Raw genomic sequence first — 24,029 nt, 5'->3', positions numbered from 1 at the left:
AAAGGTAACCTAGAGATTGGGAGAAAATATTTGCAAATCATAAATCTGACAAGAGGTTAATATCCAGAATATAGGTCATGCTTCGCTTAAGGATGGGGATCTGTTCTGAGAAATGTGTTGTTGGTGATGTTTTTCATCGTGCAAACATCATAGAGTACACTCACACAAGCCTAGATGGTACTGCCTACTACACATCTAGGCTATATGGTACTAATCTTACGAGACCACTGTTGTATATGTGGCCCATTGTTGACCAAAATGTCATTATGCGGCGCATGACTGTATAAAGAACTCTTACAACTCAAGAACAACAAAAAACAAACAATCCAATTAAAACACAGGCAAAGGACTCGAATAGACATTTCTCCCAAGAAGATATACAAATGGCTAAAAAGCAGATGAAAAGATGACCAACATCACTAATCACTAGGGAAATGCAAATCAAAATCATTAGATACCACCTCACACCCATTAGGATAGACATTACCAAAAAAAACAAAAGAAGAAAGAAAAAGAAAGTGTTGGCAAGGATGTGAAGAAACTGAAACCCTCGTACACCGGAATGTAAAATGGTATAGCTGCTATTGCAAATAGTAAAGTGTTTCCTCAACAAATTAACAAGTGAATTAGGGGCCAGCCCAGCGGCACAGCAGCTAAATTCGCACATTCTGCTTTGGTGGCCTGGGGTTTGCCGGTTCGGATCCTGGGTGCGGACCTACGCACTTCTTGTCAAGCCATGCTGTGGCAGGCATCCCACATATAAAGTGGAGGAAGATGGGCATGGATGTTAGCTCAGGACCAGCCTTCCTCAGCAAAAGGAGGAGGATTGGCAGCAGATGTTAGTTCAGGGCTAATCTTCCTCAAAAAAAAAAACTGAATTAGCATATGATCCAGCAATTCCACTTCTGGGTATACACTCAAAAGAACAGAAAACAGGCTCTTGAAGAGATATCTGTACACTCATGTTCATAGCAGGATTATTCACAGTAGCCAAAAGATGGAGGCAAGCACATCGCCCATCAACAAATGAATGGATAAACAAAGGTGATATACACATATAATGGAATATTACTCAGCCTTAAAAAGTTAGGAAATTCTGATACATGCTACAACATGGATGAACTTTGAGGACATTATGTTAAGCAAAATAAGCCAATCACAAAAAGACAAATACTGTATGATTCCATTTATATGAAGTACCAAGAGTTGCCAAATTCATAGCGACAGAAATTAGAATGGTGGTTGCCAGGGGCTGGGGAGAGTGGGGGAAAGTGAAGTTGTTTAATGGGTCTAGAGTTTCGGTTCTGCAAGATGAAAAGAGTTCTGGAGATCAATTTCACAATAATGTGAACATATTTGTAGAGGAGGGAAAAAACTTCTCTATCCTCTTGAGTTCAGTACCTGGAGCCTGCATATTAAACTGACAGAAGAAACTAACAAGAGAAAAGGTACATAAATTTTATTTGATATTAATATTTTGGTTTTTACATGTATGGAGGTCTTCATAGAAAACAAGTGAAAACTCAAAGAAGTGGTTAAACTCCGGGGCTTATACATCATTTTAACAAAGGGTGATAAACCGTGGAGAAGTGACAAGACAAACGAAAAGGGGTTTGGATTTCTAGGGGTGGTAAATTGTGGGAAGGCAAATATATGGGGGAATCTAGTGGACAACAAGGGTCATTTAGTAAGGGTTAGTATGCAGAGTCATCTCAGCACCATCAGCATCTCCAGTGATAAAAAATTGTTGTTCCCTTCCTGGTCCAAGACAGGGGGACACCTTCACAAGGGAAATTTATGCCTTACTTTAGGCAGACAGGGGAGGGCAGACAGCCTTTCCTGTGTCTGCTTTTTCTCAATTGCCTTCCGATCAAGATAATCTTTATGCCAAAGTGGTATATTTGGGGCGACATTATCTGATCCCCTTTATACTTAACACTATTTAACTGTGCACTTAAAAATAGCTAAAATGGTAAACTTTACGTTACGTATATTTACTACAATTTCTAAAAATTTCAAAATAATGTCAGAAGATTAACTTAAATAAGGAGACTGTTGTGGGGTATTTCAAATATAAATGGAGTTATACAGCATGCTTTCTGCCTACAGAGGTACACAAATGTGTCCCTGTGAACACGCCTAGAAATGTTTTACTCAACATATTTGAAAGGAAAGTTATCGTATATCAGTATTATTATCCCAAAGAAAATAATACCTATCATCTCCATTTTTTTCAAATATATATATTTATATGCATACATAAACACACATAGACATTCTTACAAACCACTTTTAATTTGGGTACTGAAATCAATTCCACATGAGCACGTTACATAAATCAAAGTATTACAGAAATTATTATTATCATCACAGGCAAAAATTTTTCCAGTATATGAAAATTGTAGTAATTCTCAAATTAAAAAGAAAAGATGTGGAACAGAGATCAGAAATCCAATTAATATTCTCATTTTCTATTTCCCCTTTGTGCAATCAAGGCTACATTCGCCATATTTTAATTCATGGGAAAGGCAATCCATATAAATGGATAGGTACACTTACAAGATTGAGCACAGGAAAATATATACTACAGTTTATTTCTGTTTTATGTAGTAAATAAACTCTTTGTCCTTTGAGAGCAGCTTATTCAGAATTTGTATGCTATAGCTCTGCTTCTAGTAATAATGCAAGACTGTTAGATTCTTTCTCTCTTTATCAGCTTGCAAGTGTGCATACGTAAGGAGCAGTTATTTGGTCTAGGATATAAATAGCTGAAATAAATTTCCTGTTTCCTCATTTTTTCCCTGATGAAATATATTTAAATGCCAGCTGCATTATAACCTTCAAATAACTCAATACCAGAACTTGAAGTGCTATTAAATGTCTGAATACAAGTAAATGCTAAAGAACCTTAGCATTTTGTTTTACTTGCCCATAGCTTTTTTATAAATATTCACCCAATAATTACAGCTAATTTCTTATTCAAAAAGAATTGCAGAGTATAGAGAGAAGCCGATTGCTTAAAAAGTTTCCTCGCTTCATCCAAAAAAAGGAGCTAGAGGGCATACAAGAATTCCACAGAATAATAATAATTATCATTATAAAAATTTCACCAAGAACTCAGGGTAACCCTATTCCTACTTTGTCAATTTGCAATTACAGGTGTGTTCATACAATATTGTAATTTGTTGTTTATGTAAATATATTCCTTTGACTCCTCCAGTCTAGGTCTGTTATATCCATTTTTCTGTTCACAAGGCTAAGCCTATATTATGCAAATGACTGGGACTGGTTGGTTTGTTGGCTGATTGATTAGTTGGCTTAATCAGTAAAAGGGAACTGGGGCCTAGAAAATTAATGACTTGCCCAAGATCCAAGAGTAAGCCAGAGAGCTAAATCTCAAACCTGTGTGTTTTGGTGTCATATCTAGAGATTTTCCCCTTAATTACCTTCAAAATCTCTCTCCACAGTTGTCTTTTCCCCCTATTTGTTTTGCATATGATGGAAGACAGTCATGTACCCACCTCACTGATTATGATCAGAGTCATATTGTTTCCTCGACTTCCAGGAAAGCCCAGAGGCATGGGATAACATCCGCTACAGACATCTTAGCAAACCAAAATGTGATTTTTCCTGGCTTTCATGGAAATATAATTCAAACACTGTTTTCAAAAAATAATACAAATACACACACACGTACCTATGAATTTGCTTAACGTTTGTTTCATTGCTTTTGTATCTTTATGGTGTCTTATATATCCATAGAGCTGTTATATTTCTAGCATCGTCTGTTCCAAGAAGCTAGGAAATATTTAACAGCTCAGTATATTAGCAAAAAGAAATTATAATATTTAGGTGCTCAAGGTCCACTGGACTTGTTTCTCAAAGACGCTTTCCCTCACGACTCTACTCTCTACCCCTCACCATCGTACTTCTCTATTTGTTCTAAGTTCCATGAAGCAAAGTCCTAGTTTTGTTCACTGCTATATTCCCACACAGAGAACAGTACTTGGCACGTCTTAGCATATTAGGTGTTCAAAAATAGTGTATTTAAGGGGCTGGCCCCGTGGCCGAGTGGTTAAGTTCGCGCACTCCACAGCAGGCGGCCCAGTGTTTCGTTAGTTCGAATCCTGGGCGCGGACATGACACTGCTCATCAGACCACGTTGAGGCAGCATCCCACATACCACAACTAGAAGAACCCACAACGAAGAATACACAACTATGTACCGGGGGCTTTGGGGAGAAAAAGGAAAAAAATAAAATCTTTAAAAAAAAAAAATAGTGTATTTAATATTTCTTAATGGGTTTCTTTAATCTGGTAATTCTTTTTTCTCTTTCTCCAAACATTATCACAAAAATCTTACGTTAAAAAACAAACAAGATGATATGTACTTACTTGCTTTCTGAAAACAGAAATATTTAAGCCCTATTCTTAAATCCGTACTATATACCTTTACAAGATTTTAGACCCACAATTGATGAGAAATATGCTAACAAATCTTTAATGCTAATCCATCAATATATCAAATCAACATCATTTTTCTGAAAGTTCCTAATCAGAATTTTATGACATTTCATTTTTCACTTCTTTTTTTTAATTCATGGAGGATGGGCAAAGGAGAGCGAGGTTCAGTTACAGCTGTCTGGAATTTTATTTATAACTATATCGAGACTACAATAAGAATCTCAGAGACTGAGGCCCTCAAAGAAAGAAATTTAGTACAGCCTTCAACCTTGATTGCACTTAAAATTTCCAGTGCCATGTGATTTGCGACACTATTATTCTACATCTCTCAAATGATTAAAGAGTATATAAAAATGTATCACACCCATTAATAAATATATTAAGTAAATAAGTAAATTAACCTAAATGTTTAAACATCCCTAGGGATGGGCATTCCAGAACTTAACTTAAATTTGTCTTAATGTTTCATCACAATTGCCTCCAAAATAAGATGTTTTTATCTAGTGTCTTCTCTGTGAAAACATGGGATATTTATTAGATTTATTCCTTGAACACATCCTCAAATATCTGTAGATTGATATTAAGGCTAAACACAACCTTAAACTATTTGGACAATTTGACAAATTCAGTTGAGCCAGTTTAAGGGCATCTTCTGGTAAAAAATACTGAAATATTTGAATGAATTCACTTTTTTGGGCGGTTCTGACACTTTTCTAAATCAATGTCAACTTAAGTTTTCCACTGAAATAAGCTCTTTTTTAACTAATTATGTGTAAATCCCATTTTTTTACATCTTTTTATCATTTATACGTCATCATTGAGGCTAGCTTAATGTGTCCATATCTCTTTAAGACATAACTATCCAAAAATTAAACTGGAACTAATACCAAAATTGAAAGAAAGCGTTTTCTACAGCAAATGAGTATTAACAGATTTCTACATATGTTAAATAACAATTTGGGCATCTGATTCATGGTGTGTTTTTCAACATTCATTGTTCCCAGGCAGTCACACAATTGAGTCGTTCAAGATAACGTCCTCAGTAAACCTCATACACACTCTATGATTTGTCTAGGAATTTTGGATGGTATTTATGTTTTTTTACTGATAGCATACACTATGGTGTCACATAAAAACAAAACAGAAAATTACTTATTTCACTAACATTATTTCAACGACTATTTGTAAAATCTCAAAATTCAAGCAATAATATCCACAGTAAGTGTGCCATTTTGTGTACTTTTTATACTAAGCAATATGAATTCTCCATTTTTAAAATGTCGAATTTTTCCATAGCTAAGGCCTAATTACTCAAGTAAAGTACTTAACATGCTAAATGATTCCTAAAAGAAGAAATTGGCCACAAATATTTTAAATGACTGCTCAATGAAGATTTTGCCTCTTTTTTGTGTGTGTGAGGAAGATTGGCCCTGAGCTAACAACTGTTGCCAATCTTCCTCTTTTTGCTTGAGGAAGATTGTTGCTGAGCTAACATCTGTGCCAATTTTCCTCCATTTTGTATGTGAGATGCCACCACAGCATGGCTTGATGAGCGGTGTGTAGGTCCACGCCTGAGACCTGAACCCACAAACTCCAGGTTGCTGAAGCAGAGTGCACGAACTTAACCACTATGCTACTGGGCCAGACCCTGCCTCTGTTTTTTTAAGCGATGGCTCTTACTAAAGCAATTCTTCCCTTAATCATCCCAGATTTGATCTAAAATTTAATGTATTTATGTTCTGATAGTTGAAAATAAAGATCTTTTAAAAATTTGAAATAGCGTTTACGTGGTTTTCCTGAATACAGAAGTATCACATTTACCCATTTGATCACAACATAGTATATAAAAGAAAGTCATAAAAGCAACATTATAACATTATAAACTTAGCATCTAAAATGCTCAAAATATGCTTACTGTATATCTTTAAAAATGCAAATGTGTCCACATACCTACAAACAAACATATACAAATACGGACAGAAATACCTGTAAAATTATTTAGGCCTTTGGAATGCACAAATGTAATATTCAATGTTTTAGCTATTTGCTGGGGACCAAAAATATCCATAACATGTAGTCACTTGTGATCTTGTTGAGAGAGACATTTTAAAAACACACAAGGGTGTATAAAACCAGTTACTTAGCTACCAAATAAACCATTGGACAATCCAGCCCCAGCATCTCAATAAGGTTTTGGTTACTCTATTTTGGTCTTTTTCTTTTTTAACGATTGGCACCTGAGCTAACAACTGTTGCCAATCTTCTTTTTTTGTTTATTTCCTGCTTTTTTGTATATTCTTAGTTGTGGGTCCTTCTAGTTGTGTCATGTGGGACACTGCCTCAACGTGGCCTGACAAGCGGTGCCATGTCCGCACCCAGGATTCGAACCAGCGAAACCCTGGGCCACCCAAGTGGAGTGCACAAACTTAACCACTCAGCCATGAGGACGGCCCCATCTATTTTGGTCTTATTTGAAATAATTCAGAAAGAAAAAGTCAGATTTAGTAAACATGATATTAACATCACTATGATACTGATATAATCCATTATAGGTGGCAAACTTTATTTGCATTAACTATGATTTTATTTCATATAAAGAAAGTCATTACATAGCTCAAAGAACAACTTCTATTTACATAGAAATGTGTACTGGAGCATAACTGCAAACTTGGAGATCTTCTAAAATCTCAGACATGTCTTTCCTGAGTGTCAAAAGTTTGCTTTATAAGGACTATAAACTAGAATGACAATATTGACACTAAATATTTTGATTTTTATTGTTTCCATTTAAAATATGTTCAACAGTCTAGAGCATGGCTTACAGTTAATCACACACAAGTTGAATTTTTCAACATCATTTCTCATGCTGTACTATTATTTCCGAGTGAATATTTCCTGCGTGACTGATAACTGAGCACTCTAATTATAAATAGCAGCATAAATTCATGCAACTCATAATAGATAATTTTTAAAGGGTCAAAAATCATACAGGCAACTTCCTATTTTTACTGTGGAACAGAAATATATATAGTTTTTCAAAGCGAAGTGTAAGAGCTTTCTATGTAGACAAGCAAATAATCTATCAAAGAGCATGTTTGCTCTGTATTTGGCAAGATAAAGCAAAATAAAACAAAACACATCTAATGAAGAAGAACCTGTTAGGCTTGTGTATTCTGTAATGTCTTTGCAACTAACACATTTTGCTCTACCAGAGAAGAAAATCATTCATATGTGTCATCATAAACATGCACAGTAAATTCCTGCTGTGACATAGATATTCAGAACCATACAGTTCTAGAACTGAAATAATCTGAGTTAACTAAAGTTCTGAGATATTCTGAAATATGGAGATTACTAATATATAGGATTATATAACACATATAAACTCACCCTTCTAATCTTACATCCGGCAGACTTCTGTTAAGGGCAATCAAATCACTGGCCATAAGATTAAATTGATTGATTTTAAACAGTTCTTTCATTTTCTCATGGTCATCTTTCGGAATCAGCACAGCCTTTCCCATTTCTCCTGGCCCTTCTTGGTTTCTTGAAATAACAGCTGTAAGACACACACAGGGACACACATACATACAAACACACAGATAATGAACTGAATAAATCAACTCATGTGTTGGATTCGATTCTGAAGTGGATTATTTGTATACTGGCTTACTAATGTAATCATCAAGTTTCTATTGACTTTTACGCACCGTACACTACACTGAGAAAACAACCTATTTTAATCAATTAACTCAATGCTACATGTTGCCTTTCAAGTCTAGATATATTATATGATCTGACTGATCATTAAGACTTAATAATTAAGCAACACAAAATACCAAAGTTTAAAACTTCTTTGTTACATTCTCTCATCTACCTATCAGAGAGGGAACAAGTTGAGCACTGGGCAGATCAACTTGTGCAAAATAAAAAACTTTTGAAAATATACCAAGATTAATTTATTTTCACATCCAATTAAAAGGATGGGTATTCACATGTTTACTGCCATTACACCTATTTAAAGCAAACAAGGTTGATAATCCTGTATCCTCATCGCCATTTGATTCTTTTCTCAAAGTATTTTCAAATAAGTAAAAAGAACTTTCATAGTGGTGGCATATAATGTCAAACTTCAAGTTGGATTGGGATACTGTGTGCTCCTTAATTGGATCAGTTCCAGTATTGCCCACAGCAATATTCTGGGCTTGACTGTTGATTAAGAGAACTCAGGATTTGATATACCAGCTAATGTTCTTGCCATTTCCTCCAAGATGTCACTACACTCACGTCCCTTCTAGGTCTAAAATACATATTTCGATGTGCATGTGTATGTGGGAGTATGTGTGCACACCTGTCTATCTGTATGTATGTTAACATATAATAATAAAAGGTTCCAGTCAGTCCTAATGTACCCTGAACTTACTCTTCATAATGACATTAAACTAGGTTAAAGTGAAAGAAATGTGGTTCTGGTCTTGACTTTCCCAATGTTTTGCTAGATTATAGTTCCTAACACATTAATCTTACTGAATTTAATTTCCACACACTTTAAATAGCAACTATTTGGAAACAAATTACATTAAAATATTGTAAAAAATTTAAAAGATAACTTGCATGTGAAAATACTTTGTAAATTGTAGCATTTCATAAAAATACAAACTCTAAAATAATATAAGAAGATGCTCAAAACTAAAACACAATAAGTAAATTTTCCTCTGATTTGACCTTTGCAGTTACAAAACATCAAGCCTGGTATTACCAGTCTAATATACAATTGCTCATCCAGTTGATCATTCTCTTAGAAAGGTTTTCCTGGCTTTGGTATGGCATGAGAGAAACTATAAAAGAGAATAGGCTTCTCCAAGGACCTTCAGATATGGATATCAGGAAGACATTTAGCATGGAAATCTCCCTGTATATAGAAAAATGATAAGAACTAGGAAAGTTTAAAATCAAAAAGATACATGTATCCAAATTCAAATTATTAAAAAACCTGTCATCTAAAGAAAGCTCATGAAGAATCTCATTCACTTTAAGAAGCAAAAACGGAAATGATGTCAGGAATTTTATGAGAAAGTGTATTTTGCTCAATTTATGAAATAAAATTCTAAGCGCAATATTTTCTTTTAGGAGTTAGTCAGTTTCTTGTTCCTGACATCAGATGGGGTTTCTGGAGCTGGCTTTGGCTGAATTTGTGCTCTTGGTGAGACACTGGACTTAGATAGGCATTAAAGTACCTTCTATTTCTAGCATTATTTTGTTTGATTCCACAAGAAGTGTTCAAAATTAATTTCTATCCCTCCCTCAGAAGTCTTTCTAACTCCGAAGTAAAGAACATAATCAGGCTACATGATACTACTAACCATGGATATTTTATGTATTATATATTATTTATATGTATATACATGCATATATATATATATGCATATATATGTGTTACATATCCTAGTTATAACCTAATGCCAGAAAAAATAGGATTAATTTTTTGGGGGGTAAAGAATTTTTGAATAATTAAAGAATTTGAGGTTAAAAATTTTTTTTAGAATTTTTAGAAATTAAAAAAGCAATTCACCATTCACAGTTCTTTAAAAGGTCCTCCATAAACTCTGACAAAAACACATTATGTTGCAGAGAAAGAAGCAAGGCTCAACAAAATGCTACAAAGGCTAGCAAGCAGATGGGATCAACTTTTATTCTATGCGGAAAAGACATGGAGCTTAACTACATCTTAAGGCATGAAGATCAAGGTAAGGTACACTCGGTTTTTGCAACATATTCAAAGGTGTGACCACTTCCTTGGCTTAGCATTATGAAGATTATAGTTTTGTAGGTGGTAGTAGGAGTAAGTGTATCATGTTACAGTATCATCAACAAAAATAAAATCGTCATAAACAGTATCGTTACACGTAGAACTAGTTTGCAAGCACACACAATCATTCTCCTTAATTATTCTGTTTTTTAGTGGAGAATAGATCACAATGTGTGTCAGGTTGTGTCTCCTCCCCACAGTTAAATATATTTTTCTATAATAACTTCTAATGAATGCATATTCGAGATTTTATAAAATGTTTTTTCTTGTGCATCAGGAGACTTATCAGTGTTTTTCACCTTGCTTGAGCAAAAAGAATGCTAAGTAATTATAAGGTTGGAGCAGAGTTTTTCTTTTCTGGCTCTTACCTGGAGGAATTCATCTTGTTTTTTTTTTTCCCTTCAAATAATATAAATAGGAAACAGAAAAGATTAAGTAATTAGGCTACGTGGCTTGTCTCTGATCTGTAGAATCTTTAAACAGCAACTCCTATTTTTTTTTCCCACCTATTGATCTCTCTCCACTACGTAGCTTAAAAAGAACAAAGACTACTCACACACACAAAATAACATGCTCCCTCACAGGTGAACTAAAAAAATTTCTCATTGAAATGTTTGTGTACTTTTCTAATAGGCAAATGTAATACATAAGGGAAGTAATTTTACATTATAATTTCTTGATTATTGATTTGAATAATGGATGGAAAATCTCAACTCCAAAGCTAGTTTGGACTGAAAAAATATATTAATATACTATATGGTAAGTTATCTTCTTCCTAATAATATGGTGAAATCATTAAAAAGCAAATGACTGGTGCCAGCCCATTGGCATAGTGGTTAAGTTTGCATGCTCTGCTTCGGTGGCCCAGGGTTGGCAGGTTCTGGCCCCTGCCATAGACCTAAGCACCACTCATCAAGCGATGCTGTGGCAGCATCCATATACAAAACGGAGGAATATGGGCACAGATGTTAGCTCAGGGCTAAGCTTCCTCACAATAAATAAATAAATAAATGAATAAATAAATAGACAGATAATAACTTAAAATTACATTATAATGCCTGTAAAAACATAGAGCGGAGTCATTTTATATATATCTTTCTTTTTGTTTAACATAGTACATACTGTAAAGATTTACAGGAGATTTATTTAAATCTTAGAATTCCAGTTGATAAAGAGGATGACAACTAAAATATAAATAAATCCATGGATCAGTCTACCAAAAGGAACACGATATATTAATTGCTTTATTTGCTTATGTACACTGCATCATGAACATTTTTTTCATTTGCAGAAATGCCCCATTAACAAGGAGCATTGTCTATTTGAAAAAAGAGAGATGAGACGACCTATATCTAGAAAAAACCTGCAAGTAAAAAAATCTTTTAAATTGATTTTAAAGTAGTGATTTTATTCTGCTAAAGAACAGAGTAATATGTGATACATGTTGGTAAAAGCATAACACTGAACCAAAATCTAAATATTATTCCATGTGCCACACTTTCCAAAAACTACTTTAAATTGTATTTCCATTCTCAGATCTGCTCGTTTGTTAATTTCTGTATATTTACCTTTAAAATCTTTCTTTGCATTGACACTACAGCTCTTCTCTTACTTTTATCACTTCCAATTTGTCAGCTGTAATAAATTAAAAAGCTTGACTTTTAGTCTCTCTCTCATGTTTGAATATTCATACTCTGCTGCTAATAATTTCCCTAAGACAATGCCTTTTGTCTTGTCAATCATAAATGTGTTTGTAGTAGAGTCAGAAGATGAGGAAATCACACCAATGGGACCAACTTCTATCATCCAAACCACTTTGCCCTCCTCCGCGTTCCCTGGGCCACGCTCTTTGGCCAATCTACAGACCCTGAGTTTATTCTCATTGAATAAAAGGTAATTCTCATTAAAATAAAGGAATTCAGTATATACTTGTTTTGGCTCATTTCTGTTAGAAATAATACTAGGCTTCCATATCAATATTATAGTATCAATATTATAATAATATACTTCAATATATTACATATTAAACAACCAAATTCATTCTATTTAGTGTGTGAAAAATGGTGATTCATTTACTATCTTTTTGAAAAAGGACTATAAACAATTTTTATAAATCTGACACATCTGACAACAACTTTTTATTTTTTGTCATAGCCACATGTTGTGTTCTGATTTTTGTCCATTATATTTTAGTAAGTAGACTTTTAGGCAGCAAGAAAGCTGCAAATAGCAAGCCCTGAAGCGATCAAGTCCAGCGGACATTAGCTACCCTTGCCTGGAAGAGTGCCTTCTGTTAGATAATCAATAAGGTGGCATTTTCCACCAGCTAGCTAAGTGAGAGATCATCTGCAGAACCAAGGGAATACTGACTTTGAAAACTGTCTTTCACTTATTTTTTAAGTCAAAAATATATCGTTTTTATGATAAATAAAAATACACGCTCCTTTAAAAGAGAGAAAGAATGGGGCCAACCCAGTGGCACAGTGGTTAAGTGCGGCCCAGGGTTCACAGGTTCAGGTCCTGGGGGTGGGCCTACACACCCACTGATCAAGTCATGCTGTGGTGGGATGCCACATACAAAATACAGGAAGACTGGTGCAGATGTTAGCTTAGGGACAATCTTCCTCAAGCAAAAAGAGGAAGATTGGCAACAGATGTTAGGTCAGGGCCAATCTTCCTGATTGAAAAAAAAAGAAAAAAAAGAAAGCAAGAAAGGAAGATGGTAGGGAAAGCGAGCAGGAGCGAGGTAGGTAGGTAGGTAGCCACTTCGAAAAAGACGTGAGCAATTAGCAAAACTACTGCTTGAATAGTCAGCTTTAACCTATTTAGAAACATACTTACGTATTTAAAGTAAAATCATTTATACACACTGAATCCTATCATTTCATTTATCATTATCATTATCATACATGCTTGTTTTTATCATTTAAAAAGCAGTTGTGGAAATCTTTCCAAATAAATATGCAAATCCATACCTACTTTCTAGTGGCTGCAAAATATGCCATAGCTTGGTTATGCCATGATTTATTTAACCAATACTTTTTCATTGACTATTTATGTTATTTTCAATAATCTCCATTATAAACCATGATTCAATTAATATTATTCCTTATGCATAAATGTTTGCAAATTTGTTTAAAAATCTGTTTGAAAAAGTAGAAATTTAATGAGGAAATTGCAGATTAACCATGCAATATTGGAGTTACTCTTTTTCTCAACGTTTGACTTTCCATATGATGTTCCTTTCGACAGGAGGTTCTTTCTATCTCGGATGACTGAAATAATTCCTGTTCACCAGTTTCAACTTTCAGATAAGGTAATCATTCTCTCCTCTATGATTTCATAGCTTTTTTTACTTTATTCCATTATCTCTTTTATGACACTTCATTACCACTACCTGTTTACATGCTCTGGCAGAGAGTCTAAGCATTGAACTATCCATTTTCTCTTCCTCCTGGACAGACAGCTAGACAACATTCCCCAGCCTCCCCTGCAGTAAACTATGGTTGTGTAACTGAGGATAGAAATGATCTGTGCCAAGTCCAGTCCTGGCCCATAACAACTTCCCACGTGTGATTCTCCATGCTCTTTCCTTTGCTATGGCAACTTTGGAAGCCATGTGTTGAAGAGGCATCACAAGAAAGTAGTAACATAGGTTGTCTGAATCCCCACTGGGAGGAGAGCCACTGGCAGATCAGGCATACCCACTGCGTAATTGACAAAGAGAAAAACAACTCTATTTTGCTAAACCATTGGGATTTCAGACCTATCTGTTATACCTGCTAGTGTTATTTTTATTAATACACTCTGTTCTTTCCTCTGTAGTCTTTGAAGACCCACTAATACATTCTGCCTCTTCACTGACTCAGCCCAGTGCCTGCCACTGTTCAATCAATGAATAAATCAAAAAAAGCAGAAGGAAATTTTGAGACACTCTAGTTCTTCTACTGAAGGACTGATGAACAGAGTAATTAAAATAAAGTTTTTCTCCATCTCAGTGATGCATAAAACTACCCACTGTGGTATTTTAAAAAATGTAAAACTTCTAATTCATATTTATTTTTCATATTAAAAAATTAGTCCTCACTGGTATCTAACATTTGTGTTAAGAATAATACCTGTATGCATTATAAATAAATTTATAACATTAGTACAAGCTCAAAAATTTTTATTGATAGTGGCACACAATTAAAATATGTGGACTATGGCCTTAAGGAGTTTTAATCAGACGACAAATCAGATCCTAAGCAGGTGAAAAAACCACGATTTAAATAAAGCAAGTATGTGATTAATGTATTTTCTCTCTATTTCTCCCCCTATATCTATATATCTATATATGTATATATATATGCTAAATATTATATAAACTGTTATATCTATACAAAGAAAACTATACAGTAATTAAAACTATGCTATAGAAAAATATTTAAAGATATAGAAGATATTCGTATTATACTTAAGAAAAAAGGGTCATGAAACAACGTTAAAAATAAGCCCATTTTGGGGCTAGCCTTGTGGCATAGTGGTTAAGTTCAGTGTGCTCCACTTTGGTGGCTTGGGTTTGCAGATTCAGATCCTGGGTGTGGACCTACACCACTCGTCAGCTATGATGTAGCAGCAACCCAGATATAAAGTGGAGGAAGATTGGCACAGATGTTGGCTCAGGGCTAATCTTCTTTAGGAAAAAGAAAAAAAACCCATTTCTATAAAAAAATAAAGTTATATGATGTGTATGCATATGTCACCAAAGAAGATTAGCAGTGGTTCACTAGATTATTTTTTATTTTATTTTATTTACTTATTTTTGTATGTGTGAGGAAGATTGGGCCTGGGCTAACATCCATTGCCAATCTCCCTCTTTTTGGTTGAATAAGATTGTTGCTGAGCTAACATCTGTGCCAATCTTCCTCTATTTTATGTGAGATGCTGCCACAGCATGGCTTGAGGAGCAGTGCTAGGTCTGCACCTAGGATCTGAACCTGGGAACCCTGGGCTGCCAAAGCAGAGTGCATGAACTCAACCCTATGCTACTGGGCCTGCCCAGTGGTTCATTAGATTAAAGCAGCTTTTACATTCTTTCTTTAGCATTTTCTCTGCTTTCCAAATTACTTCAACATTACCCAATAAGGTGATTTCAGCTACATATTAATCAAAAATCTGGTTCAGTGAAGATGGTGACCCACATATAAAGATATAACCTTGCTTTTGCAGTGATAGGCACAAAGTGAAGTCAGTAGATACTGGGGGCATGAAAAAGTAAGGATCAGAGTTAGGTGGAGTTCCCGAAGGAAGGAAAGCTTCTTAATGTACATAAGATGAACAGCAGGTAGAATAGGATCCATAAAGAATTATATGGTTTGTTCTAGTAGGAAAGCTCCTCACAAGAACTTCACTACAATTCATAGATAGGAAGACACGTCGTAGCTGAGCAGGGACAAGTAGCAAACTTCTGGTTCCTTTTTAGGAAAAAGAAAATTCCTATATTAATATAAAAATGTTTCACTTTCCTTTCACAATCATCCTCACAAAACATTCTACACATCTCTTAAGGCTATTCTTATACACAGTAAGAGGTTGTTTGGCACATGTTACAGTCATAAATGTTTCCTGGAAACAATTGGCCCAACTCTTAAAGTGTTCACTAAAGTAATAAAATAATGCTGAAATATGAAATTATTTCCTTCTGCATTAAGAGTGAGTTTCCATATAAAAGTATTTAAAAGGCCCTCATCTTGCAATGGCTCTGATAATAGCCTTAGTTCCAGCTTCAAATAGGAGATCTCCCCAACCCCTGACCTCCACCTAAACTGCCAAAAAAAATTTAGAAAAGAATTCTTTGGAAACAAAAGCACCAATTTTGGCTGCCAGATGCTCGGGGAAGCCTTTTGTAAGGCGACATCTCAAGTGGAACAATAGTCATTTTAAAAAAGCCCCTTACATAACCTAACATTCATTTTAAATGGTTCCTAAGAGATACAACAACAAACTCTTGGCATTGCATACATTCTCACACATGATATCAAGTTTGCAAAAATATACTCAGTTTGGCAAAAAGATAACACTGCGTTCATTGACTGTACATCCAATTGAGGAAGTACACACATATTTTTAAAATAATTTCTGAATGTAAGATTTTATTTATTTATTATGAAGCTGTGTGAAATATTTAATAATGCTCAAAATTTATTAACTAATATTAGTCACAGAAAATGTGAGGGAAATATTACTCAGCAGCTTGTTATGAGTCCTCAGCAGGCTGTCATGAATCCTCACAAAAGTCTGCAATTAAAAATTATAAATTATAAATACTGGATTAAGGATGAGCAGAAAAATGGATCATCTCAAATACCTTAAAGCATTTTAAGTCACAAAATGAAATCTACTGCTGGCTTGTGGGACTTTGTTGATGGCAGTTGTGCTAAATGTCTTCATTTTAGCCCACCAACCTCACTCTGCACCGTCTTTAATCTACTCTGTGTCCTAGGTTGCTGACCTCTACGTCCACATCAACCAGGCTCCTTTGCCCTTTGACTTCTGACTGGGAAAATATTGACAGATATTAGGGGACAGGAGATGAATGAGGCTAAAGTATTTATTTCCCTGGTTCCCTCTGTATGTGTTGCTCAGTGTTGGCTCTCTCACTCACAACTATAATTTCACGGGGAGTGCCCCATGACCAGTTAATGAAGGAAGGAAAAGTGCAAGCCTAGATTAAATAAGAATATAACCTTTATGCTAGCACCTGCTAGAAGCTGCTTCTTTGCAACCCTCCTCAGGGGTTATCCTGAAAGTCAGTGTGTGAAAGGAAATCCTCCCACCAGGCAGAAAATCAGAGAGGAAATTTGACTGAGTACTGTATGAAGGGAATGATGGCTTGAGGTAGGGATCTACACTAATCCATGAGCAGTAGCTAACCGGTTGGGCAGCTGGTAAGAGTCTTGAAAAGAACTAGATTTGGAAATTGATAAGGAGGTCTGATAGAGAAGAATATGAGTGGTACGCTTGACATGGGAACAAAAGATGAATATCCGTGTCCCATGTAATCTTCAAGAGAGTGCTTCCATTACAGAGGAGCCTCTCTATAATTAGATAGACAAGATTATACTTCTTATAGCTGTCAATTAGTCTCTTTCTTCAGTTAATTCAGTGCTTTCTCAATGGGAGAAGTACTAAAAGGCCAGGATAGCTCAGATGAACACTATGCATAGATTTTACAACATGAACTTTTCACCACAGTTGACATGCTTATGGCCATGCAACTTGCCAATAGCAGAAGACAACACAAAGCCATTCATATGGCACCATTCTTGACCAATTAATGTGAGGTTGATTCTATTAGACTCCTTTCATCATTGTGGGGAAAACTGTCTTCTTACAGAGAGACAGTATCTAGAATCTGTCTTCTCTGGCCATAATGCTGTCAGCACCACCATCTGCAGACTTAAAAAGTCCTTATTTTCCTTTGCTTTTGACATAATCTCACCTCAGAACAGGGGAAATAATTTATGGCAAAAGAAATGTGACCATACGCTCACTCAGAAAATCGCCTGGTCTTAACATCTAGAAGCAGCTGACTTGTTAGAACAGAATGATCTGCTAAAGACTACTGTGGATCATTTGGGAGCCAAAACCTTGTGGATTTGGGATGCCATCCCACAGGATGTTATACATCTTAAACCAATATCCAATGTGTGATGCCATCTCTCATATAGACAGAATGCATAGGTTCAGGACCCAAGAATGGAAGTAAGAACGGCCTCTTCAACAGATAATGCGTTGAAGGAATATTTGCTTTCTATCTCTATAACCTCGGGCTTTATGCGTAGAAGGGTACTAGTACCCATGGAAGAAATGCTTCCACTAGAGGACACAATCATGGCTCTGTTAAATTGGAAACTGAATCTGCCCTATGGCCGTTAGAGCTCCTCAAGTTGTTGAACTTACTGGCAGAGAAAGGGACCACAATAATGGTTGATGTGATTGACGTTATTTACCAATAGGAAATTAGATTGCTGTCACACAGGGGAGGCATGGAGAAGTATTTCTGGAACTTAGAGATTTCTCTGGAGCACCTCACTTCTGCAATAGGCTGGATAATAAAATGACGAAGCAATTCAGTAAAAGCAAAACCAATCAAAGGCTTATACCCCAGGATCATACCGCCAGGTAAAGAATACTGTACAGACTAGTTATGGGCAGAGATTATGATATACATTGAATGGGTGTAGCTAAAGGAATATTTAATTATCATCTAAGACCTCACGAGCAGCTACATACGTCATGAGACTATCGCAGCTATATTTTATGTTGATTAAGAATTCCTTTCCTTACTTTTTTCTAGATTACGTTATATGAAGAGCATTGAGGCTTACTAACATTTTAGATTTTTGGGGGGAATATGACTAAACTGGAATCAGTTCTTGAGGATATGGTAGTTGATGGGATTTGTATATCCTTGGGGACACACATTTTTCATCTAGAAAAGAGCAGATGCTGAGAAGAAAGAGGAATGGAATGCAGGAAATTTTCAATTTGTCCCTCTAGATCCACACTCCACTCTTCTCTTTCTCAAGCTATGCCCCAGGAGGCTGAGCTATATGGACTATATCTGTGCACTTTCTACTCTGGTTTTGGATTGGACTTGGCCAACGGGAGGAACGAGTAGGAGTTCGGAGGTAGGACAAAAATAAAGTCAAGACATTTACTCCCTTGATTCTTCCTCGTGTAGTAGTCACAAACTGACTCTGTCCTCAAACCAAAGGCTCTGTCTCTGTCAAGTGGTCCTCTCCATAGAGGTATTTTTTATGAGTTCATATAATGGCTTCCTCCTCTTCCACTTAAGATCTGGGAGTAGTAATGACATGTCCCATAATTGCTAGCCCCAGTATACAACCAGCTCTTGTTTGTTCTAAACTCTGTTGACTCCTTAGTAAATAGCCCTTGTATTATATTCTGCTTGGCTACTTGCTTCAAGTGTGCCACCTGTTTCCTGCTGACAAAAGAGTTTAGAAAGGTTTGTGGGAGCTGTAGTGGATTCCCCAGTTACATGACAAAGTCTACACTTAAACCACTTTAACTAGCTCTTAACCCATCATTTACTCTGAATTAAATTCTACTTTAAGTGTCTAATATACTTTCCTAAAGGTCTTCAACGTTTCGTTTTGGTCATGTTCTTCAATCAATTAAAAAATGTATAAGCATGTATCTGTAGCAAATTTTTTATTTATTAATGATTAATGTAGGTATTATGGCCAACCAAAAATAGACAATTTAAAATAAGGTAAAAAATAAAGAAAAATTCTAGTATTTCCTTTTTCCACTTCAATAAAGTATCTTATGCATCCCTGGAGTGCATACAGCACATTTTGGAAATCACTGTAGATAACGTGATAATAACATGCATTTTTTCTTGTCTCAGGACATTTTGCTGTCAAAAAGGGTTGTTTGTTGTTGTTGTTGTTAGTTGATTGTTATATAGGTACCATTTCATTTTGGAACACACCTCTTGATGCCGGACGTGGGTTGACCTTCTTACTGATTTTTCTTAATGGCACAATATCAAGAAAAAGAGAAAATTACTGGATAGGATTTCTTAGGGCAAAAATATGCATTAGATTCAAATGGTACACAAGTTTTACTGCCTTTCCTGATAATCCCATTGTCACATTTCATGGAATAAGGTATGTTAAGGTATTGTATATATGTGTGAATTCTGATGTGGCGTGGTGAGTGGGGTTGGGGGGAATACAAAAACTGGAAAAGGAAGTTTAGAATGGTGGGGCACATAGTGGAATCATAAAAGTACAATTTGCTTGTTTTATTTTAAATATTAATCACAATGTATCTCTTAAGTAGGGTTGAAATATTGCCAGTCTCTACGATGCTAAAAACATTATGAGGCTAATGAGAGTTTGTAAGGTTTACATTTCAGAATAATCAGATGTAACCCTGAGGGGAAGCTCGCATATTTCATCAGTAAATTCAGAAAAATGAAATTATATCAATTCTTCAATTTAGCTGTCACGTAATGGACTCAGATTTCCAATTACCTAAATGGTTACTTGATTTTTAAAATCAGATCTTTCACAGAAGCTCCAGCAATAATTTCAGGCCATCAAAATAAACTGATGTAAATTGGCTGCAAGAGGCACCATAATGCGAAATGTAACATTTTGATAATTATTTTTTCATGGAGAAAATTTCTGGTGGGAAAAAAAGTCCAATGTTCTACCCAAACTAAAAGCTAACCTCAGCGATCACACACCTAATCACTACCTGCCTCCTACTGCCACCCCTTATGTTTATGTTTTGGGCATTCCAACATTTTATTGGCCATCTGTATACCAGCTGCTGATCTCTATGTTTACTCACAGTTATTCTAAGTCTTATTGCTTAGCATTAATTTATACTGAGTTTTGAGTTTTCCACTGCCTCTAGGCATTTTCTGTTAATAAGAATAAAAACAGCAAGGATACATATCATATGCTATAATAAAGGATGACTTTATTTAACAGTCAAAAGAACTAAATTGAATGCTCTGGCTGAATAATGCAAACATATCATTAAAATTTCAGAAATCCATCATATACTATCTTTGTCCTTTTTAAAGTATACAAATATTCCAGGAACTCAACCATTCAAAACACACAAGGCCTATGTCAATACTCATTTAATAAACATTTACTGTCTGTGCCAAAGAAAGAGGATAACTCTAAAATTTAAATGCTGTCATAAAAATCAACACAATGCTCAACCACCAATAAGGTACATGTTTAAATGAACACACTCTTTCTTAAAACTCATCAGCTCTATAAGAAATATTGTCAAACGTACCCTGGCTTTTATTCTCTAAATCTTTTTATTTTTTTAAGGGAATTTTGGTGACATCATAGTTCAAAGGCATATTGTGGGTGCTTACTCACCTAGACAAGCTACAGATTAAGTTAGTGAACCAGTATAAAATAACAGACAGTTCTCCAAGCCTGGAGATAAGCAATAACCTCTTCCTTCTTCTTTCCTGATAGTTTCCTCTTAAAATCTTTAACATTCTACTTGACTATATATAATAAATATATGTTTACATATGTGCAAAAAATTACGTATATACACACATGCAGAGATATTAGGTAGTAATGTTTAAAATATCTTTACTGACATTACCTTCTTTGTTTTATAATATTTGACGGTTTCATCTTCACTTTTTCATAACTACATATGAAAGTATTTAATTTTCATTACCTACACCTTGATAATTTAAATCCTATCCTACCTAAAACAAAACGTTTTGTTAAAATTTATTTTTGGAGATTCTGCACTTGGACTTGACTTTCAAGATAACTATGAACCTTTCAAGGAATTTTTCCCATGAATTTATATTAGCTTGAAGAAAAAAGGAGTTTACTCTGGCATAGGTGCCTTTCAATGTTTAGTAATAGATCCAGTTTTTTATAGGAATAAGTAGTACCACTCATTTTACGAAACAACTTTAAAATTTCTTTATATTAGGGGTTAATGTCATCCAACAGGTAATTTTATTGCAATTTCTGGTTAACAGCACTTTTATTCATGCTACTGGGGAGGAGCAACTAATTTAATATGTATCATTATATTGTCATATTTTCAGTTATTTTATATTTACTCCTCTGCATCACTGAACTGAATTGAATTATTTCCTTTCTTATTTTATAGTACATAGAGGTAAAAATACTCCAGTGATTTCAAAATGAGGTTTTTTAAAGTAGACCTATAAGATGAGCGTTCTTTTAGAAGTGGGCTTTAAGATTGCTTATTGATCAAATTTAGTTCATCTTCCATTGCAGCACAGAAAAACCATGCACTATCCCTTACATATTGTTTCTTTCCAGATCTATTCTTTCACACTGGGATCTTTTTCTCCTATATACTGTGCTTTTTTCATGTACTTTCAAATGGGAGACCAACTGGGTGAAAAAGACTTCATCTGAATAGGTACATGCACTGTATGTTTAGGCCACACTGACTTGCATTCATCAAAACCCAGATACCTGCACATCTTATAAAATTATGGACTCACAATATCTCAAGATTAGAAATTTAGTTGTTTTGTCTGAATGCACAAAAAGTGTTTTGAATAGAGAATTGTTTAGAGTCAGAGTATCTCTCTCTACTCCAGCTATCTGAGTTACAAAATAAAGTTGAGTTTAGCTTGCAAATCAGTCTTGTAAGTTTATCTCCATGATCTTAACAATAATTTATGATAATTTAAAAAACAAAAGTATGTGTCTCAGAAAAAATAGATTAATGGGAGCATAGAAAAGAGAGTAAAATTCCTTTACATATTGAGTATCACACCCAACTAAACAGAATCACACAATAGTGGCAGCTTGCTATTTTGCCTTGCCTATTAACTGACATAATGTGTCCACTCATCAAAACATAGTCAGGGACCACCTGCTTGAGATGTTGAAGAAGGTACATTATCTCCCTGTAAGGAAAAATCTGGGATCATTATGTGAAGGCTTTCTGCTCTTGAAAAGATGTTCCTATGACTTTAAAGCAAGCTATAAGTAGAGGTCCAAGGCAGTTATAAAGTTCAGTTTCAGTGTGATTATTCAGGTAAACTCCATCCCTATTGGTCATCTTTTAACTACGCAGACTAGAAAAAAGGAAGCAGGGAAGATGGCACCAAACTTTGTCAAGTTTAATCGTGCAAGGTTCAGCATGACATATTTTTCCAAGAAGAAAAACTCAGGAATTCATGGATTAATAAAAATTTTTTCTCCTTAGAGTTCTTCCACTTCTTTTCATTTCTTTCTCACCTAATATGAATTATTATCACTTTCTTTTGTCCTGTCATTTCCAATGTCTTATCAAGATATTTTGCAGCCTTTTTCCCTACCTGCAAATTATCTAATTCATGTAGCTTTCCTTTTTCAAGTTTGAGGTAGTATTTCATGAAACAGTTTCAAGTTCTATTTTTATGTATATTGCACGTTTAGTTACAATTGTTCGGATACAACTGAACATTTAAGTCTTTTGAAGCCATCTCTTAACCTTCAACATAATTCAACTGAACAAACATTTATTGACTTCTATATGCCAGGCTATATTTGGGATACTTGGCATATATCAGTGAATAGGACAGAAAAAATTCTACCCCAGTGTTTCTCACATCTTATACATTCCATAGTTTTGCTTCACCCACCAATGGTTTTCATTTTCTTCTATGATATCCATTCTTACTACTACCACCAGAAATGTTTCAATGTAAAATCGTGTTACTGTCCAATATAAACAATAACAAAACAGGTAATACTTCAGCTGTGTTAATGTCCTAGACACCGTTCTAAGCATGTTACATATATTAACTCATTTAGTCTGCATAACAAGTCTATGGGATAGGCACTGTTTATCACCATCTCAATTTTATGGAAAAGGTAACACACACATGTAGAAAGCTTAAATAACTTCCAAGCTTGCCCAGTTAACAAGTGAAGCCTGATCAAACCCAGGCAGCTTAACCTCAGAGTTTCTGCTATTTACCCATATACACATACTGTATCTGTCCAAAATCTCTCCAGAAAGGTTTATGTAGCATTCCTTTTAATGTGGTTACTTTAATTATCTCTTTACTAGCAACCCAAAACTCAATGCAGGATCTATGATCCAGTTCAAACTGTGCTGTATATTTAAAATTAATTTAAAGCCATCAAATTCCACTGAATAATTCTCAGAGCACAGTATCTCTCCCTTGCTTAATCAATTTACCTTAATCTCA

The 24,029-nt window shown here is 35.0% G+C and overlaps 1 protein-coding gene across 8 annotated transcripts in view; it reads right to left on the bottom strand.

The window, feature by feature from the left end:
• GALNT13 (polypeptide N-acetylgalactosaminyltransferase 13) overlaps nucleotides 1-24,029 on the bottom strand; it is a 472,802-nt gene that overhangs the window by 257,828 nt on the left and 190,945 nt on the right. For 6 of the 8 annotated variants that reach the window (XM_070579812.1, XM_070579811.1, XM_070579815.1 and 3 more), the window contains one exon: nucleotides 7,855-8,023. The exons of the other annotated variants lie outside the window; for them this stretch is intronic. In XM_070579812.1, the coding sequence (XP_070435913.1) occupies nucleotides 7,855-8,023 (169 nt within the window). The remainder of the gene's footprint in view (nucleotides 1-7,854; nucleotides 8,024-24,029) is intronic. 8 annotated transcript variants of the gene reach the window in all.

This window comes from Equus przewalskii, chromosome 17, assembly GCF_037783145.1.
Source record: "Equus przewalskii isolate Varuska chromosome 17, EquPr2, whole genome shotgun sequence".
NCBI lineage: Eukaryota > Metazoa > Chordata > Mammalia > Perissodactyla > Equidae > Equus > Equus przewalskii.
This window is presented reverse-complemented; position numbering and strand designations above follow the sequence as displayed.